This window comes from Ictalurus punctatus, chromosome 7, assembly GCF_001660625.3.
Source record: "Ictalurus punctatus breed USDA103 chromosome 7, Coco_2.0, whole genome shotgun sequence".
In the NCBI taxonomy this organism is placed as follows: Eukaryota; Metazoa; Chordata; class Actinopteri; order Siluriformes; family Ictaluridae; genus Ictalurus; species Ictalurus punctatus.
The window spans coordinates 14,157,959-14,175,945 of NC_030422.2; the positions used below are offsets into that span (position 1 = coordinate 14,157,959).

General features: G+C 38.9%; 2 protein-coding genes and 1 non-coding gene across 5 annotated transcripts in view; all 3 read right to left on the reverse strand.

Annotated features, from left to right (window-relative positions):
• Positions 1–2,884, reverse strand: part of kirrel1a (kirre like nephrin family adhesion molecule 1a) — a 31,939-nt gene extending 29,055 nt beyond the window's left edge. The window contains exon 1 of one of the 2 annotated variants that reach the window (XM_017472164.3): positions 2,480–2,884. In XM_017472164.3, coding sequence (XP_017327653.1) covers positions 2,480–2,531 — 52 coding nt within the window. In that variant the 5' untranslated portion in view covers positions 2,532–2,884. The remainder of the gene's footprint in view (positions 1–2,479) is intronic. The other variant, XM_017472165.3, reaches the window with a different exon arrangement.
• Positions 2,885–5,581: 2,697 nt separating this feature from the next.
• Positions 5,582–5,655, reverse strand: trnar-ucu (transfer RNA arginine (anticodon UCU)). Its single transcript has one exon. It is a non-coding gene; the product is annotated as a tRNA-Arg (tRNA).
• A 778-nt stretch (positions 5,656–6,433) lies between these two features.
• On the reverse strand, positions 6,434–17,042 carry LOC108268185 (uncharacterized). 2 transcript variants are annotated; one of them, XM_017472998.3, is made up of 7 exons: positions 16,759–17,042; positions 10,017–10,144; positions 9,495–9,654; positions 9,205–9,304; positions 8,932–9,016; positions 8,659–8,770; positions 6,434–8,392 (listed from the first exon to the last, which is right to left on the reverse strand). In XM_017472998.3, the coding sequence occupies exons 1-6, from the start codon at positions 16,838–16,840 to the stop codon at positions 8,678–8,680; spliced, it is 648 nt and encodes a 215-aa protein (XP_017328487.2). In that variant the 5' UTR covers positions 16,841–17,042; the 3' UTR covers positions 6,434–8,392; positions 8,659–8,677. The 2 variants fall into 2 exon arrangements, with proteins under 2 accessions (XP_017328487.2, XP_017328486.2); XM_017472997.3 differs by having other exon boundaries at positions 8,659–8,773; positions 16,759–17,040.
• Between the last annotated feature and the right edge of the window lie 945 nt (positions 17,043–17,987).

Sequence of the window (17,987 nt, forward strand, 5' to 3'; positions counted from 1 at the left end):
TATGCAGACAAACACGCGTGCATGGGCACACCCACTCACTGCTGGTGCCAGTGCATCAATGAGGATTTATTGCAAATGACTAAACTACTAACTTCAGGGTGAGAAGCACCCTCATAGTGCTGGTAAGAGAGAGACAAAAACACGGCTTTTCCCCATAATCCTACATAATTGTAAACATCATAGATATACATAGATATATCTAAAGCCATATTTTGACATCTTTGTTAATTGTCCAAAAAGAGGAAGGGCAAAATAAGACGAGTTAGTCATTCAATACATCCATATTTATCACCAAAATCTGTGAGACAGACAAGTTGAGAATTGATCTGGCAATCATGAAGGGCAAGGACTTGGCCAAGGTTTAAGCTCGGGAAAGGTGGGATGGACAGATGACACAGTGCCTCAAAAAATAGTGTCCAGAGACTGGAATGAGTGTGATTTATTTTCATGAGCAGCTGTGTAGGATTACACCACATGAAATAAAACTAGGAGCAAGTTCTACAAACAAATATAACATTCCCTTTGTGAAATACTCTGTAAGACACATAATGTCCAAGTACTACCACAGAGTCTATTGTTATACAAATTCTTAGTTCCGGTAGAGGTGAACACTAACCATGCAGAACTGGCTACTGCAATATTCAATATGATGGCAAGAAAGACTCCAGGAATAGAAATTACACCAACATGATTACACCCAGACAAACATAAAATGACAATTTATAACAGTTTGTAAGTGCCAGTTTATTTTTGGCACTATGGGAACTGATTCTGCATCTTTCCGTGTGGTGACAGGCACAATCATATCTGTCATACCTGTCAAGTGTAATTATGAATAATTATAGTAATAATACAGATGCAGGATTTGTGGGAAAGTTTACCTGTTAATGGAATTTCTATAGGGCTGAGATATGGTTATTTCATAATGTTTGATCCCAAATAACAGAGATCAATCCGAGTTATTATCTGTATGGAGTTTCACATGTTCTCCTTGTATTCATGTGCATTTCCTCTGGGTTAACTGGTTTACTCCCACCTCCCAAAAACGTACCAGAATCTGGACTGTGCTAAACTGCCCCTAGTTCTGATTGAGTGTGTGAATGTGTGTGTGTGTGTGTGCATGGTGCCCTGTGATGGCATCCCATCCAGGGCGTATTCCTGCCTCATGCCCCATGTTCCTGAAACACTGCCTAGGATAAAGCTCTTACTGAAGATGAATGAATAAATGAATGTTGTGTCTTAGGACAAAAGAGAATATTATACCCATACGAAGCAGCTGTAAAAAGAGATGAATGCTTACTGTATTATTATTATGCTTCATGGTTGTGGAATGGTTACGGGATAATCTCCAGCGCTTTAATCATATAAAGTTCTATTGTTGTGAAGTGGGAAAAAAAACAGGGAATATGTATTCTTGAGCGTCTCTCTTACTGGAAGTAATGCAGAGGAAATTGTTTCTGAATGAATAGTAGGTAAAGCTTTATTGATTAGTTTCTGGTGGGCTCGATCCTGAGCTTTTAAGAGGATTTGACCTGATTTTACTTAGAAGAATGGATTACATCATCTGCCTTACCTTACTGGGACTAGCTAAATCACGCCCCTCACCCATGATGGAGGGCCCTGTTGTACCTGCTCGCTCTCTGTCTGTCTGTCTCTCTCTCTCTCTCTCTCTCTCTCCACTAAAGTAGACTGGAGCCCAAATCAGTCCTCTGGACAAACAGTGCACTAGGTAGTGGAGTTATGTAGGGCGTAGGGAGGTGCTTGGGATTCAGCCAATGGGCTGAATGCGTCTCTGCAAAAACGAGACATAGTACCGTACTAAATAGTATGTCAAAACATTACGCAGCCATATCCGTATTTAGTACTGTAATATGTGGTTGAAGATGTTGTACTTGAACAGGTCATGGTTTTACATTCGAGCCTAGCAACTCGTTTGAAGGGTTGTGGTTTGGGGAGGGGGAAGGACCCTATCTTGCCTTTGGGTTTAAAAGTTACAATCTGGGTCATGCCCACGAGTTGTCTTATTCATCTACCCCCTCCCCTCCCCTCCCCCACCACCCAGGTAGCCTAAACCAAGGTAGGCTAATTTAACTGCAGGGCAATGACATCACGCACGTGACTGACACACGCGCGCGCACGCACACACACACACACATTAAACCTCACACTCAATTAGTATGCTTGTGATGAAAGCATCATTTGAGGGGAAATGCAACCCCATCATTGCCTCATCCTGCACCTAGCCTCATTACAGTTAATTCACACACTGCACACTAAAGGTCATCATGTGTCTTATAGCTGTGTAGTATACACGGACAGCATTTACTAGAAGGACAGCCCTGTTCAAACGAAAAGCGGGTCAGGATGTTTCACACGGCAACTTGTACCTCTTCCACTTGAAGCATCCGCACACTAAAAAAGAATGTCTTGCTGATAAAGATAAATGAAGCCGCGTCGGTGATGAAGTTCAGGCTCTTACCCGTGTGAGAAGTGAGCGCCAGACTCAGGAGAAGCTGCAGAAGCCCCTGCATGGTTCAACCGAGCCGAGACGAATCCGCAAGCTCAAATCTCCGCATGAGGAGCGTCAGAAAATCCCCGCACGGCTCTGCCAATAACGCTTAATAGCAATCCTTTCCATGCGTGTTTGCTGAGTGTCGGTCTTTCTCTATCTTTCTCCTCATCAAACTATTCTTTTCCTTCTTTTTTCCCTCCTGCTCCTGCGTTGCGCTACGTTTTCTCATTAGCGCCACATTCCTCGCATCTCTCTCTCTCTCTCTCTCTCTGTATCACTGGCGTCAGAAGCGGTGCCCCCTCCTCTTTCGTCTTTTCGTTTCTTTTACCCCGTCCTCCCTCTATACCTTCCTCCCTCCCTCTCTATCCACGGCGACAACCCCAGTCTCCAAGCGGACCTGAACGAAAACAGGCTACTTTCTGGTGGAATAATTGCGCGCGCTGCTCAGAATCGCCTCGCGCATCTCTTGGCGTGCATACTAAAGAAATCGCAATACTAAACCTATTCAGTATGGATGCTGTTTGACACCCAGATTATTTATTCACTGTGGAAAGTAGTCACATGTCGCCCGATTTCGAACAGACCAGCCACATAAACTAGTGATGTATAGGTTTTATTGAAGAAATGTTTTTGAAGTTCACAAACTTGCCACTAAGGATTTATTATATAGGCTACTAGAAGACATGCACTCACAAATGGACACTAGCGCTTTAATAGTTTATCTCCCTACGACTGGGAGCAGTTCCTCTGGATAAGTAATTGCATTGCGTCCTCTGGTGGAAAAACGTACACCGAACACATCAGAGCAATATAGTGAAAATGTTTAGACAAGTTTCAGTATTGCAGAGTCCAGATTTAAACAGAAATAGTCTTAATAAATAAAACTGACAAATTGCCCATTCTGTTAGGAAAAATAAAGGAGAGCTATGTTTTAGCCGGACAGTAAGTATCTGAGGGGTAGTGAGTAACCCACCCAAAGATGGTAGGCAGAGGTGGAGCATTAGACGGAGGTGGAGCAGTAGGCAGAAGTGGAGTATTAGGTGGAGGTGGAACTGTAGACGGAGGTGTAGCATTAGGCATTAGGTGGAGGTGGAGCGGTAGGCGGAGGTGGAGCATTAGATGTAGGTGGAGCGGTAGAGGTGGAGCATTAGATGTAGGTGGAGCGGTAGAGGTGGAGCATTAGATGTAGGTGGAGCGGTAGATGGAGGTGGAGCATTAGACGGAGGTGGAGAAGTAGATGGAGGTGGAGCATTAGGCAGAGGTGTAGCGGTAGGTGGAGGTGGAGCATTAGATGTAGTTAGAGTGGTAGGTGGAGGTGGAGCATTAGGCAGAGGTGGAGCAGTAGGCAGAAGTGGAGTATTAGGTGGAGGCGGAACTGTAGGCGGAGGTGGAGTGGTATTACTTCAAGAGTATCAAATTACTTCAAGAGCCGAACATTTCCAGGTATACTACATGCTATTGTAAACGTGGTGAATGCGGCAGCATGCAAGTTCTTTTTAATTCATTATGATAAAAGTGTAACTCGATTGCTGCCGCATTTCTGACAATGACATTTAATTTGTTTTTATCCAAAAGCATTCAATGACTGTAGCATAGTTTAGCATGACCTCATGTGCTTATTTAAGTATTAGTTACTAGTGAGTATTAGTTTTATTTAATGACACTTTTTTAATGATTTTAGGTTTTATGGTATATTGGGGAAATACATCTAAGCGAAATGAAATCTAAGTCCAAGTCCAGCTCTCTAACATGTCAAGCATTGATATCTTTGATCTTATGATAGCTAGCACGTTCATCCATATAATACAAACATAAAATTTACAACATCAACATAACTGAACATGAATTCAAGATGATTACCTTCTTGATTCTCACTGTTTTGGTTGGTAAAATAATATAGGCTAAATATTTAGTAATATTATCATCTCCCAGGTCTTCACAGAACTTAGTATTTCATGCATCCTACTCATGCCCCAAAGGAATGTCCAGGAAATGCTCAAATGCCTAAAAGTCACTGAGATTGAGACTGTTTTCCCTTTTCTTTCTCACCTTCTAAAAATATATGCCGCATGATCTGCCTCCATATCTACAGTTGAACAGTCATTTTCAAATTTAAAAATTGTGAAATCCAGACTCTGAAGTCTATGTAATGAAGAGAGGCTCTCTGACCTACCGCTACTCTCAATTGAGTGTGACATTCCAATTAACAATGAGGAAATCATTCAAATGTTTAAAAACACAACAGACAGACAAGTACTGCTATAAATACAGGTGATTTATTTCATACACATATTAAAATACTGTAAAAAAAAAATGCATTTGGTTATGTACATTAAAGTAATAATTCTTTTTTAATTTTAATTTATTAGTTTTTAAATGCCCTATTTTGTCCTTCCGCCCCTGCCCCAGCAGAGGTCTGGGCACGCCACTGATACTGTACAAATATATATGGTCATACCAATTAAGCTTGTTGAATTGAATTGAAATATGTGTGAACATCTTGTTCTTGTTCTTCTTCTTCTGCTTCTTCTTCTTATTATTATTATTATCCTGATGCACAGAAATACAGTCCTAATTTGCACCTTTAATATGTTTCTTTCACCTGGACATAGAGGATGATTTACGGTCAGCTTCATAAATGGATCTTAATTAGTTTACGGAATAAATCTTAAAAGATACACCACACGCACGTTTCTAGGTAAAAGATACATACTAAATGTTCATAATGAGTACCCTTGAGGATTCCACCCGAGTGACAATGAGAGGTATAGTAATACCTTTATATTATATATTCTAATACATGTAGTACCTTTTTTTTTTTTTTTGAAGTGTATCCATACACAGATTAATTATTGAAAAATATTTTTACCTGTTCAGTGGATATGGCTCAGGTCATTCCCACATTAATAGATAAGTTTATCACTTCAAGTAACCCAGATCGTGTTGTTCTCATCTGCTTCATGAAAGATTCAGCCTTCACCATCTAAGCTGATTCTGATTCCGTTTCATCATCATGTGATGATGATGACCAAAAGAAAGCCGCTCCCAATCTTAGCGTCTGTGCTACTACATCTCTGCCGGGACTCGAACCCGGAGCCTCTGGATTAGAAGTCCAGCGCGCTATTCCATTGCGCCACAGAGACGAAGCCGGTAAAACGGCAGCAGACCCGCTTTAGATACACATAACACCCTCTGTCTCTTCCATCAGCATCCTGCAGCATCAGGACCGTATTGGAGGCGCGTTAGCTCATTGTGGCCAGCAGAGGGCGCTGCAGCTGCACCAGACTGCTCTGTGATCAAGCGGTCTGGAATTTTCTAAACCTGTACACGCTTCATGTGCTACTCTGTATCTGTAATTTCCCACGTATGGGTGGCGAATTTACCTTGACTTTATACTATTCTATTACATTTTATTTGTTTAATCCTTTACGAGTAAGTCAGAGGTTGTGAGATTGTACACCATTACTGCATACATGTGTAAAAGGCAAACAGGACTAAATGTGCTGAATAGATGTTCAGTCTTTATGATTACAGCTGCAGTTCTTAGGTAGAAATCTACAGTACTAAGATTATAAATTAAAGCAAGAGCGAGAATTTTGGGTAAGTAAATCTCTAGAATATCCATATGGGACCATCCACACAAGCAGAAGGTGAGTCATGTGCAGAAGCAGAGCATCAGGATAAACTCTTCTTTTAGTAATCGTATAGTTCCACTCACTACTCTCTAATATTTAATGTAGTAGTGTGTACAGTAGTTTTGGATATAGCCACAAACTCCAAGCCCTCTTAATGGACATATTGGTAAAATGCAGTCAAATAAATGTACTCATAGATTGCATTTGATGATTATGATTATTAGGATTATGGTAGTGGATGTGAAGATAATATGTACTGATAGTAATAATAGTAAAATCCTCAAAATTAAAATAAATTATATTTTATTTAGATATGTTCAACACAGCAACAGACATGTTACTCTATATTTTTAAGTGGCACTCATACTGCAGTGGAGTACAAATTTTAGCATGGGTTTGCACAGAACATATGATAGAAAAAAGTAAATCTGCTTTGCAATTCATCTATAAAAACACAATAAATAACAAAAACACATGTAAAGAAAAAGAGATGTGGTTACAAAATCTGAGTGGCCCAAGTAACGTGATGCTATTTGGTTACAATCTGACTGAAGAATCTATCAAGAATTTATTTAGGATGTATTTCGGAATCAGATTGACACTAGCTAAAATGTTATCTACTTATTATGGATTACCACTAGACAGAAAGTGCTATTCAGCTAAACAAACACTTTCAAATGGTGTAACTCTAGAAGATCCTTATGACTTGGTGTCCTGTCAGTGGCTAAATGATCCTAAGTGGTAGTCTAGCCTATAATGACCAGATATATCTCATAGAAACTCGGAGCGTTCATACTAGAGAGAAATTGAAGGCATCAGTGCCGGAGTGGCAAATTGGGAGAACCAGGACAATTCCTCCAAAAGTTGGTGATGCAATAAATATAATGTCAGCGTTATAACTTAGAGCTACTTGTTGCAGTGTAGGCTGCAGGCAGCTCTGGACAGCAAAAACGAAAAGATGGAACGGAAAAAGACAGATTAAAGAGGACAAAAGCGTTAGCGAAAGAATATAAAAATGATTTCTATTATTTACATCACAATGGAAATAATATAAATGCTAATTATCTACAGAGAAAAGTTACAGTAGATGCTCTACTGCTTTAAATGATGAGAAGCTTATAGCTTGACAAGCTACAGTTTCTAGGTAGCTCACCTTTCCTTAATCTTCAAGCTACTTTCAGTTCAGTTAACGTCAAGGAATTTTATTATTGCTCTGGTATTTATGAATATCTGATTTGTTGGTGTCAAAGTTATTATAGTACAGCCTAATCACAAAATTATTATAATGGCCTATGTTCAGAAAGTCTGCTCTTTACGTTTATGTATGTTTTCTATTTTAACTTGACATGCATTAGACCAGTTTATTCATAGTTTACTATTTAAACTATTATAAGTTTATTTATATTTATTTTAGGCCTATTACTAAGCCTTTTTTCTTTGTACATACTTATTTAATTTGTGTTGTAGTTAGTGCTTACTGTCCAATATCTTTCAAAATAAATAATCAATAGAGTTTAAACTGTGTATTTGGCATTGTGGACAAGTGAATGTGTGGGCTGCATAATGGGGCCACATTCTTGGGCTGCTCAGAGGACATTGCCGGGCTGAGAATCAATCCCACTCCCTCCCTGAAAGGCATATAAGGCTCTTGATGCTTATAATTTTGTTATCTGTGGACATGTTCCAGATGTAAAACCGAATTGTTACGGAACAAATTTAGCTAGCTGAACATATAGGTAGCTGCTTACCTAAACCTAGATATTTAGCCACATTTAGCCACAACCACATCTCAACCATCTTCTGTTGGTTTAAAAGGTGTCTGATTCAATAGAATGAAGTAAAAACGGATATGTTTCTGAACACTTTTCCCATTCTAACACCCAACAGCAAAACAACAATAGAAAGAAAAATTCTGGTTTGCTGTCAATTTTTTTTTTTTTTACATCAGAATGATATGTATCACTCAGGGATTAAATTTGAAAGGTAGGTGCTTTCTGCAGGAAGACATCAATCCAAAAACAACAAAAAATCAACAGAAAAATACCTTAAAAGGTGCTTCTGCCATGACCCTCTCAGTCCCTAGACCTGATTTGAATAAGGCAGTGGATCTGGAACTCATATGTCAAGAATTCTCACATTAGACCGTATATTTTGGCTGCACTTGGGTTACAGCTAGGGTAACAGTGTATTTGCAAAGCTGCATGATTTTCCTCCTGTGCCAAGCGTCATCTGGAACATGTTCATCCTAAGTACACATACACACAGACTACAATTTTACAATGAACAAAATTAAACTATAGCTGCACTCAATAAGCTCAAATTCTTTCAGCTTTATTTTCAATGGGAATACAAATCTTGTATATCCTTTATAATTAATATTTATTCCACAAATTATATCTTATACTATTTTACAGTTTTTTATTACTTGTAATTAACAAAGAACATCTTCAAAAACTTCACAAAATGTCTTTCTATAAATTATCATAACGGATCACAAATGTCTGCACTAACCTTTATGTTGTTTTACTGATTACAATCCGTGATGTAGGTGTGAAGTCTTTGGCTCCACATGGAGCTCTTCCACGACCTCTTCAATAGGCACATAGAGTTCTCCTACATTTAGCTGCTGTGGAAATGGAGGGACAAAGATGTTCATAATATATGTATTTTACACTTTTTTAAAAAAAAGAAAAAAGAAAATAGCAACTCTTATGAAACCCATAATCAGTGCAATGGTGCTATGATGATTATCTGTCTCAAAAAAGTGCAATCACAGCAGATCACCTTTGTCATTTCTTTGTCACTGTCAAACATATCCTTGAAGAAATGTGATGGAGTAGGAACTCTGGGGAGAAACTTGTCCTTGTGTCTGTGGAGAAGGATAAGCTTTTTATTTTTATGCATTAACACTAGTCATGGGCTTGCAAACAAACACTGCATGCTGGAACTTAAGATTTTTAAACCATTTATTTAGACCTCTGGAAACTTCTGAAAATTGATAAGATAAATATTTTAATTTAAAAAGTAAATAGATGAAGTATGAACAATGATCATTACCTCCTAAACAGCACCATAGCAACGATAATACAAAAGCACAGAATTATAGGGATGGCAATCATAGCCACCTTAGATGGCAAATTTGGATCACCATTCTGACCTACAACAAAAAAGAGGGGGTGGGGGTCTTAATTTGTAGCAAAACTTATAAAGTCTAAAATAGGTATGTACATATTTTGGATAAATTTTCACAGTAATAGAGTCATTAATATCTGGTAATTGTAATACAAGTTAAATTGTAGTGACTTTGTGTTTTGAGAGGTATAAAAGTGAATAAGGGTGTCATTTACCAAAATACACAGGTTCGCTCATGTCACTGTCACGTTCGAGTTCACCACAATACGTTGTGTCATATTTTGCCTGCACTTGAACAGTGTACTTGCAGGCAGCATCATATTGCACCTTGACTCTCCATTCGTTATCTTCAGTTACATTCACAGTGATTTGTTCCTATTTAAACATACACAGAATATGATTTCTAGTGAAATATTTTATTAAAAATGTAAAAATACAGACTACACTGTATGTTTGGGCAACACATTCACTTCTTGTGATCAAATTTATATTGATAAATCTGGTATATTGTTTTTAATTTGATCTAAATTCATTTTCATGAGAATATAAGGAATAAAACTAATTAGCTACATATTCCAAACATTATGTAGTTGGGCATTGTGATGCCACCAGTAATATTTCTCCTTATATATTTAAAATTAATTAATTAAATAAAAATGGAACGCTACAGTGCAAAAATGATGCATATATATAAAACACATCAGGTAATGTCAGAATGCATATAGGAAAATTCTCACCTCATTGCATTTTCTGTACTGAAACACATATTTCCAACAATGAGGTGCAGCTGACTCAGGGGCACTTGCATTAAAAATGAGATAATTTCCTTTCTCAATGATTTCAAATGTGGGTGCTGGTCTTCTCACTGCAAAATTATTGAAAAAGAAACAATAAAAAAAAACCCAGAAAATTGGATAGGATAAGAATAAAGATCATAGATAGATCTGCAATAACATCTGCAACTAAAAAAAGGCAGAGGCTGCTAATATCTATACAAAAATCCTCACAGTTATATAAAGGGAGTGTGATCCATAACCCTATTATTCACCTGCTTAACCCTGTACTGCACAATTTTTTTATTTTGAGCCCCCACATTATTTGATTTTTTTATTATGACACTTAAAGTCTCTAAATAATGATTAAAAAACTTTCTTTTTCATTTAGATATTACATTTAATTTAGATATAAATATATTTTTGTGGAATGGCATGCAATTATGGTATTAAGTCACATATTCACAAAATATAAATAAAGGGAAATCACATAAAAAATTATTTACTGCAAAAACATTCCATTTTGTTACAAAGAATACTCAAAGAGCAGCTTAACAAAAGATCTGACTATGATTCAAAAGAGTATCCGGTACCCATTTATCCTCAGAGTCATTTCCTTCAAGCTCACTGCCCTCACTCTTTCCTGGAAATTCCTGTCACATATTGTTCTAAAGACATTTGTTCATTAGCTTATCTGTGGCATGGTGGCACAGTGGGTAGTGTGGCCACTTTGCATTTCCAGCATTTGAGGTTTGAACCTCAGCTTGGGTGACAGTGTGTGTGTCAGGTCAGCTCTGTCCTTGAACCCCAATTCCCAGACCATACTGTGGCCTTCAGTGCAAACATGGGCATGACACACTACAATCCCCAGCTCAACACACCACCATCACATTCATAGAGTCCAGAGTTCTTATCATTCACACTTGTTACCCATTACTCACACCTTAAAAAGAAACATTCACTCACACTGAATTTGTGAAGTAAATGCTTCGCAGTGCCTACTCTGACTTTACCAAGCCTTTTTTTGTACCTTGCAATTCAACAAATAACTACTTACAACCCTGTAAATCTGTAAATCTCTGATAAAGAAGGCTTTTGGGAAACGCTCACAAAACAGGCTCATACTGAACATAAGATAAGATAAGACAATACTATATGAATCCCCAGATGGAGAAATTAGGAACATACAACCTTCTTTAAGTCATTCACTATTCAGTAAGCTTCATAGTTATTGGGAAACTCATGTTTACCATGTTTGGTCATTTGAGATGTGTATCTGGAATCTCATTCACACCTAGAGGCAATTGTAGGCAATCAACCTATCTGCATGTTTTGGGAGAATGGGAGGAAACCGGAGAACCCAGGAAACTAGACGGAACTTTAGAGGTGTGAGACAGCAACATTACTGCGCTATAACCCACTGCACCACAAAACAGAGACATCAAACTCTAAAATTAGATGAACAAAGAGAGCTAAGCAAAAATTTCTGCATGCTCAGTAGTATGCAGTATGAGTAAGCACAGCAAGATGGCAGTGGTTTCTCAAGTGGTGGCCCTCATGTAGTATGGCATATAGAAGTGTAGATTGTACTCCTAGCACTGAAATTCTTCCCCTCAGTTGAGAGATCACCATGTGTTAGACAATACAGCGGTGATCTCATATATTAAACACCAGGGAGGGTTACGTTCACGTCCCCTCTTCAGGCAGGCTCAACTAATTCTTCTCTGGTGGAAAGGAAGTTTTATCAGTGACTGCAATGTACATTCCAGGCAACCAGAATGTTGTGACAGGTGTTCAGCACACTAGAACACCAACCACATGAAAATTTTAGGCACTCAAGTGGCAACTTTTTTATCGTGGTGTGAGGAATACGTGTGAGTTCTTACAGGAATGTTTCTCAGCAGCATTGGCTCCTTCTACAATTAGGGTGTCTATGTGGTCACCAATTCAACAAGCCACACTGCTATTGATGAAGCCTCTATGGGGCAACGTCCTCTAACTCCGAGGTTTATGTGGCATCTTCTGTGGTCCAGGAAGGTCTCTCAGGCACCCCATTTGTGCCTTTAGAGTCAGCTTCAGAGAAGCTTCTGACCCTAAAGGTAGGCCTTTTGGCTGGCCCTGACATCTCTGTTGTCCCTTCCTGCCTTGACATTGCCCCTGGATTTGCCAAGGCCTCCCTATATCCTAGGCCGGATTACTCCTAAGTGTCTACGTCTGCTGCCCTGCCCTTACACCAGAATGCGAAAGATTGCACCTACTGTGTCCAGTGAAGGCTTTATCTAAGGGGTACCCTTAGAGAATTTGTATGCTGCAGCAGGGTGGTCTACACATTTATTCTGTATTACATTTTGGCCTTATTGGCCAGCTCAAACATGGTTCTTAGAGATAAGATCTCTGCTGGATGGAACTCCCTGGGAGATTCCCATTCACAGGGATCTATTGTCTCAAGCTAGAGGGTTGATTTATCACCCTCGGCCAGAACTATGGAGACTGTGAGTCTGACCCCTGAGGGGTACCAGCTCATAGATTCCAGTGTTTCAACTTAGGTTGTAGAGAACATGTTAAATGCAAGGAGAAAAGCTGGAGTTCTTACAGGAACGTTTCTCTGTAAGGTTGGCTCCGCCTACAATTAGGATCTACATGGCAGCCATTTTGGCCAGCCACACCCCTATTGATGGAGTCTCTGTTACTGGTCATACCCTTAGTATGACGGAGTGGGTATACTCGTTCCCACAGCGGGAAGCTCACACAACGTTGAGTGCCCTTTGAAAGGGAACATCTGGGTTACCCCTTTTCCCTGAGAAGGGACCAAGACATTGCGTAGCTTTATCATACTGGCATCTGCCTGTAAATTGCATTTGCGCTTCAGACAAAGAGAAGCTGATAGCGTGGTTTACAGGCGTTGTTTTATAGTCACGCAATGCACAATATGCCACGTCACCTGACCATGGCAGGCCTATAAATAGGAGTGATTTTACACAGACATCATATAGCAGTCATGTGCAAGTGTGCTTTCCACAGCGTGAAGCGTTTCAGGGAACAGGATTACAACCCAGACGTTTTCTCCTCCTGCTCTTACTAAAAAGATATTTTCTTTCATCAAATATGAGTGTCCAATATTCGATATATTAAATTCGTCATCAATCAACAATTTGAATTAGGCTAGGTTATTGACTCCTGTGCTGTTTTTCAGCACTGACTGTTTGTCGCTCTTTCTGAAGGTGTGTTACTATGACTATGGAGCTGATTTCAGAGAGAATCAATTCTTTGATTCTGAGTCATTGTGAATCTAGATCGGCTCCAAAGCTTAGATTTGACTCCGATCAGGGGTGTGACTAGTTCAGACTGTTCATAAGTATTGTGTAAATAAAGTATCGCTAAAGATTAAAAAAATATATAGAATTTATACAATCGTACGTGATGAGTCTGATACAAATTCTGATAAGTCAAAGCCTGCACTGGTAATTGTTTTTTCTTCTTCTTTTGACTAGATAAATAAGTAAGCTTGAAGACTTTTCATCTCATTATGTAGTTCAAATTGGTTTTAGTTACCCATCCAGCTTGCTGGTTTAATTCAGTATTATCCATTTGAATCGATGTGTCTGAGGTTCTTTGGGAGGATGCTAAAAACACCCAGTAGCACTTGCTCTCAAATCAAGCACAAGTAGGCAGGTGCCACCAACTCTGTAAAGCTGAGACTGCTATCTAATGGTAGCTGCTTTACTTAAGCACAGGTGTATGTGGAACGGGAAACATTCGTGTGTGGATTGTGCAAGGCAAATCACGAAAAGAAAGTCTGAAAATCCAAATGAATCGAACAGGATAAACTCAGAAAAGACGTCAATGAATGCACGTGTGCCACCTGATCCACAAATGCACATCCTACTTGTTGCATGCACGAATTATAATGCATTAATACAAAATAGAACATTTGTCTATTTTAAATGTGTCAAATATGTCTCTGTTTGTACAAACTGCTGCACATTCTTTTAATTCTGAATTTCGCAGACTCAAATTGTAAGGCATTTTTTTGTGGATAGCGAAATGCATTTGCACCATTTATCAAGTTCATGGATAATTGTGCATGCCTTTGTTAATAATTTTGAGACTGATTTCATCCCATATAATAAAGCATGAAGCTTGTTGTTATGACATGCTGCTAAATGTAACTAGGGATGTCATGAGAACCGATACTTCGGTACCTAGTCGGTACCAACATTCTTAAAACGTGACGGTACTTGTTTTTCTGGAGTAACGTTGGAACCGGTTCTAATGGAGGTACCGAGGTTGCAATTCTTTCGGACCTGATGGGGGCAGCAAATACAAGCAAGTGTTTTAGTCGGTCCACATGTGGTGAAGAACAACAACAACAACAACAAGCACACGAGAAAAACTACAGAAGTTTAGCTCCACCGCGACTCGTTGAGAGGAAATGTGGTATGGAATATGGAAATACATTCAAAGCGGATGACAACAAACATATTATTGACGCTGTGAAGCCGGTGTGTAACCGATGCTATCGTTCATTTCAAACAAAACGAGGAAACACCTGGAATTCGGCGAAGCACCTGAAAGACGGTTAAGTTAAGTTTGTTTGAGGCAGCTGGCATTGTGGCCTTGAAACCAGCTAACGTTATGCTCCATGTAATGTTTGCGATAGCCAGTCATTTGCTGACAACACTAACACATTGCAATGTTATAAACTACCTCCTAATGGGCCACCATGCATTCAGCCCGTGTCCTGTCAGCTAAATGTAGCCTAATGTCACTAATAATTATTCAAATGTTCATGCTTTTAATAAATCGTTTTGGCCTGCCACTAAAGCAGTGAATTTAAACTAATGCTTGCATTCAGAGTATAAGGTGTGTGTGTGTGTGTGTGTGTGTGTGCGTGCGCGCACGCGTGCGCATTTAGGAGTGCTGCACCTCCACTGTAGCCTTCACTCATATTGTCAGACAGTTTCTGATAACTAAAATCTCTCTCTCACTCTCTCTCTCTTTTTGCCAGTATCAGCCAGAGGAGGATGTCCTCCAGGAGAGATCTTAATTAAATTTTTTAAATTTTATTTTTATACCACACTGTTGTATCGACTTTGTTATCGAGTATCATGTACTTTTGGTGGTATCAGTACTGACTACTAGATTTTTGGTATCTTGACATCCCTAAATGTAACTCTACTCTGTACCCTCTCTCTCTCAGCCTATATAACTGTAGGGGAGAGGCATCAAATAATTGAAACCCTGGAGGACACAATATAGTGGGATACAATAACAAAACAGGTTAATTTGTATTTTCATGCAGTTGTAATATAATAAAAGTTCTGCATATACCTCAATATCCCTTGTTTTCTTTGAAACCATTTTTTGATAGGAAACTAGATGAGGTGCTGATGACATGAAATAAAAATATTGAATGGCAAGATGTAATAGTGGTATTTTTTAAAATTATATTTATGTTGCCATTGTTTTTTTTTAAGGTTAAAATATAAATTTAACTGCTCAGTGTTGAGTTTACAATTGCAATTTCAAATCTTTTTCAAATTTAATTACTTTCTGGATTCGGCCGGACTCGACTCGGATTCAGCCATTAAGGACTAGGACTTGAGTCCAACTCGGCCCCTTTTGGACTCAATTGGTTAAGGATTTGGTCTCGAGTCGAACTTCACAAAGGTGGGCTCGGACCCAACACTACGATTCAAACTAACATTATGCTTTTTTAGATCCGTTAAGACATCTGATGTGTATATGTATTATAAATATGTTGAATATACTAGGAGTTCAAGCCTCAGCATTGCCAAACTACCACTGTTGGGCCCTTGAGCAAGGGCCTTAACCCTCAACTGCTCAGTTGTATAAATGAGATAAATGTAAGTCACTCTCGAAAAGGGCGTCTGCCAAAATGCCGTAAATATAAATGTAATCATGACAATTATATAATCTTATTTAACAAACGGTCAAATCACGTCATTTTTCCTACCAATAGATGTTTTGGGTCAACTTTATGTTTGCTGATGACACACAATATGATATCACAATAATTTAGTGTTATATCTATCAAGCAGTTCCACTGTAAGGGCTTAGTATCATAAAGTTTTCAGTTTAAATTATCAGGCCAAAAATAAATGCTGTTTAGTTAAACTATCCCAATTTACCCGATGTCCCCATGTTCCTGAATTCACCCTGAGTTTATTATAAATGCTCCAGTACTCTCAGCTTTTGTGTCATATGCGTCAGAATTTCCTAAGAAAAATTTTTTAACAGGAAAATCACTGACGTCACGCGCTTTCAGGAACACTCCGGGGTATCTTAGCCTACACTACTAAACTATTCTGACTCAGTACTGTACTAAATAGTATGTCTAAATAGTATGTCTAAATAGCATTTGGGTGTCCTAATTCACACCACTGGGGAAAACAAGTTCCTGTCACGCTTTCACAGCTTCTTCATTTTAATAAAGAACGATTCTCCTCACTTCAGGCTCTTATACTATTTTTGTGGTATTAGAGCGTTTGTTTTTCATTTAGCGGGGTGTCATTAGGTTTTTTGGTTAAAAAGCAAAACAAGATGATAGCAACTCCTTTGGCTTCTAACACACTCTTTCTCTCGGACACTTCCAGGGAAAGAAGCTGTCATGTGAGCTGAAACACCAAATAGAGTTCAGGGCAAATAACTTGTTAAAGAAGTTTACTTGTTAAAAAATGTTTACCTTGTTCGGTGGCAACTCCAGCGAACATGACGGAGAAACACATTAAGCATATTAAGTCGCCATTCCGGTATCCACACAACATGGTCGCGCTTCTGTTCTTGATGGGCTACTTAAAACTAGTTACGCACTTAAAAAATATTCTAATTCTTCGATAAAACCGAAACTTTCCCGAGGTTTTTAGTAACGATCCATGTCTATTATACTAACTGTATTATTCAGACGAGGACGCGTTTCCAGGACGTGTTCAAAGTGAAAGCGTTACAGTACAAATTATCTGCATGGGAGGAGTAAAGGAGTTTCTTCACTGGAGAAACATTTCGGAATTGGTGTTCAGTTTCATAAGAAGGAAGTATGTGTATTCTCACAAGTGTTTACCTTGTATATGGTGTATCTAAAATGCATTTAATCTATAATAATTCCATTATTTAATTAGATAGTCTTCTAACTTGCCCCTAGGTGCATGCGCGCGTGTGCGTGTGTGTAAAGAGCCAATGCAAGTCAGAGAACACTGGATGGTGTGGAAGGAAATAAATAAATAAACTAAAACAATCATCCTATGTCTTAGCACAAATACGTGCTTTTTGAACCTCCTATTGCAATTTAGACCTCCCTCTCTAACCTTCACTTTTCTGGGAAGGCTTTCCACTAGATTTTGGAACATGGCTGTGGGGATTTGTGTTCATTCTGCCACAAGAGCATTAGGGAGGTCAGGCACTGATGTGAGGCGAGGGGGTTCATCCGAAGGTGTTCAGTAGGGTTGAGGTCAGGGCTTCATGGAGCTAGCTTTCTGCACAGGAGCATTGTCATGCTGGAGCATGTTTGGGTCTCTTAGTTCCAGTGAAGGGAAATTGTAATGCTACAGCATACATCGTCATCCAAGACAATTGTTTGCTTCCAACTTTGTTGCAACACTTTGGGGAAGGCCCACATACAGTATGCATTTGATGGTCAGGTGTGTACACTCCTTTGGACTTATAGTCAGTCAGTCTGTCTGTCTATCTATCTATCCATCCATCCATCCATCTTTTAGAGTTTAGAGACTCACATTTTCCATATGGGTATAGTAGCATACTTTTGCTTTTTGCATTTCTAGAATTGCAACTATTTGTTTGTTTGTTTTTTTTGTGCCTGTTACACAGTCACCTTTTCCCATGTAATGAAACCAGGAAGTGGAACTGGTAGGTTTTTGTCTACACACTATGGCTTGCAACATGACTTCCTGAATTCTT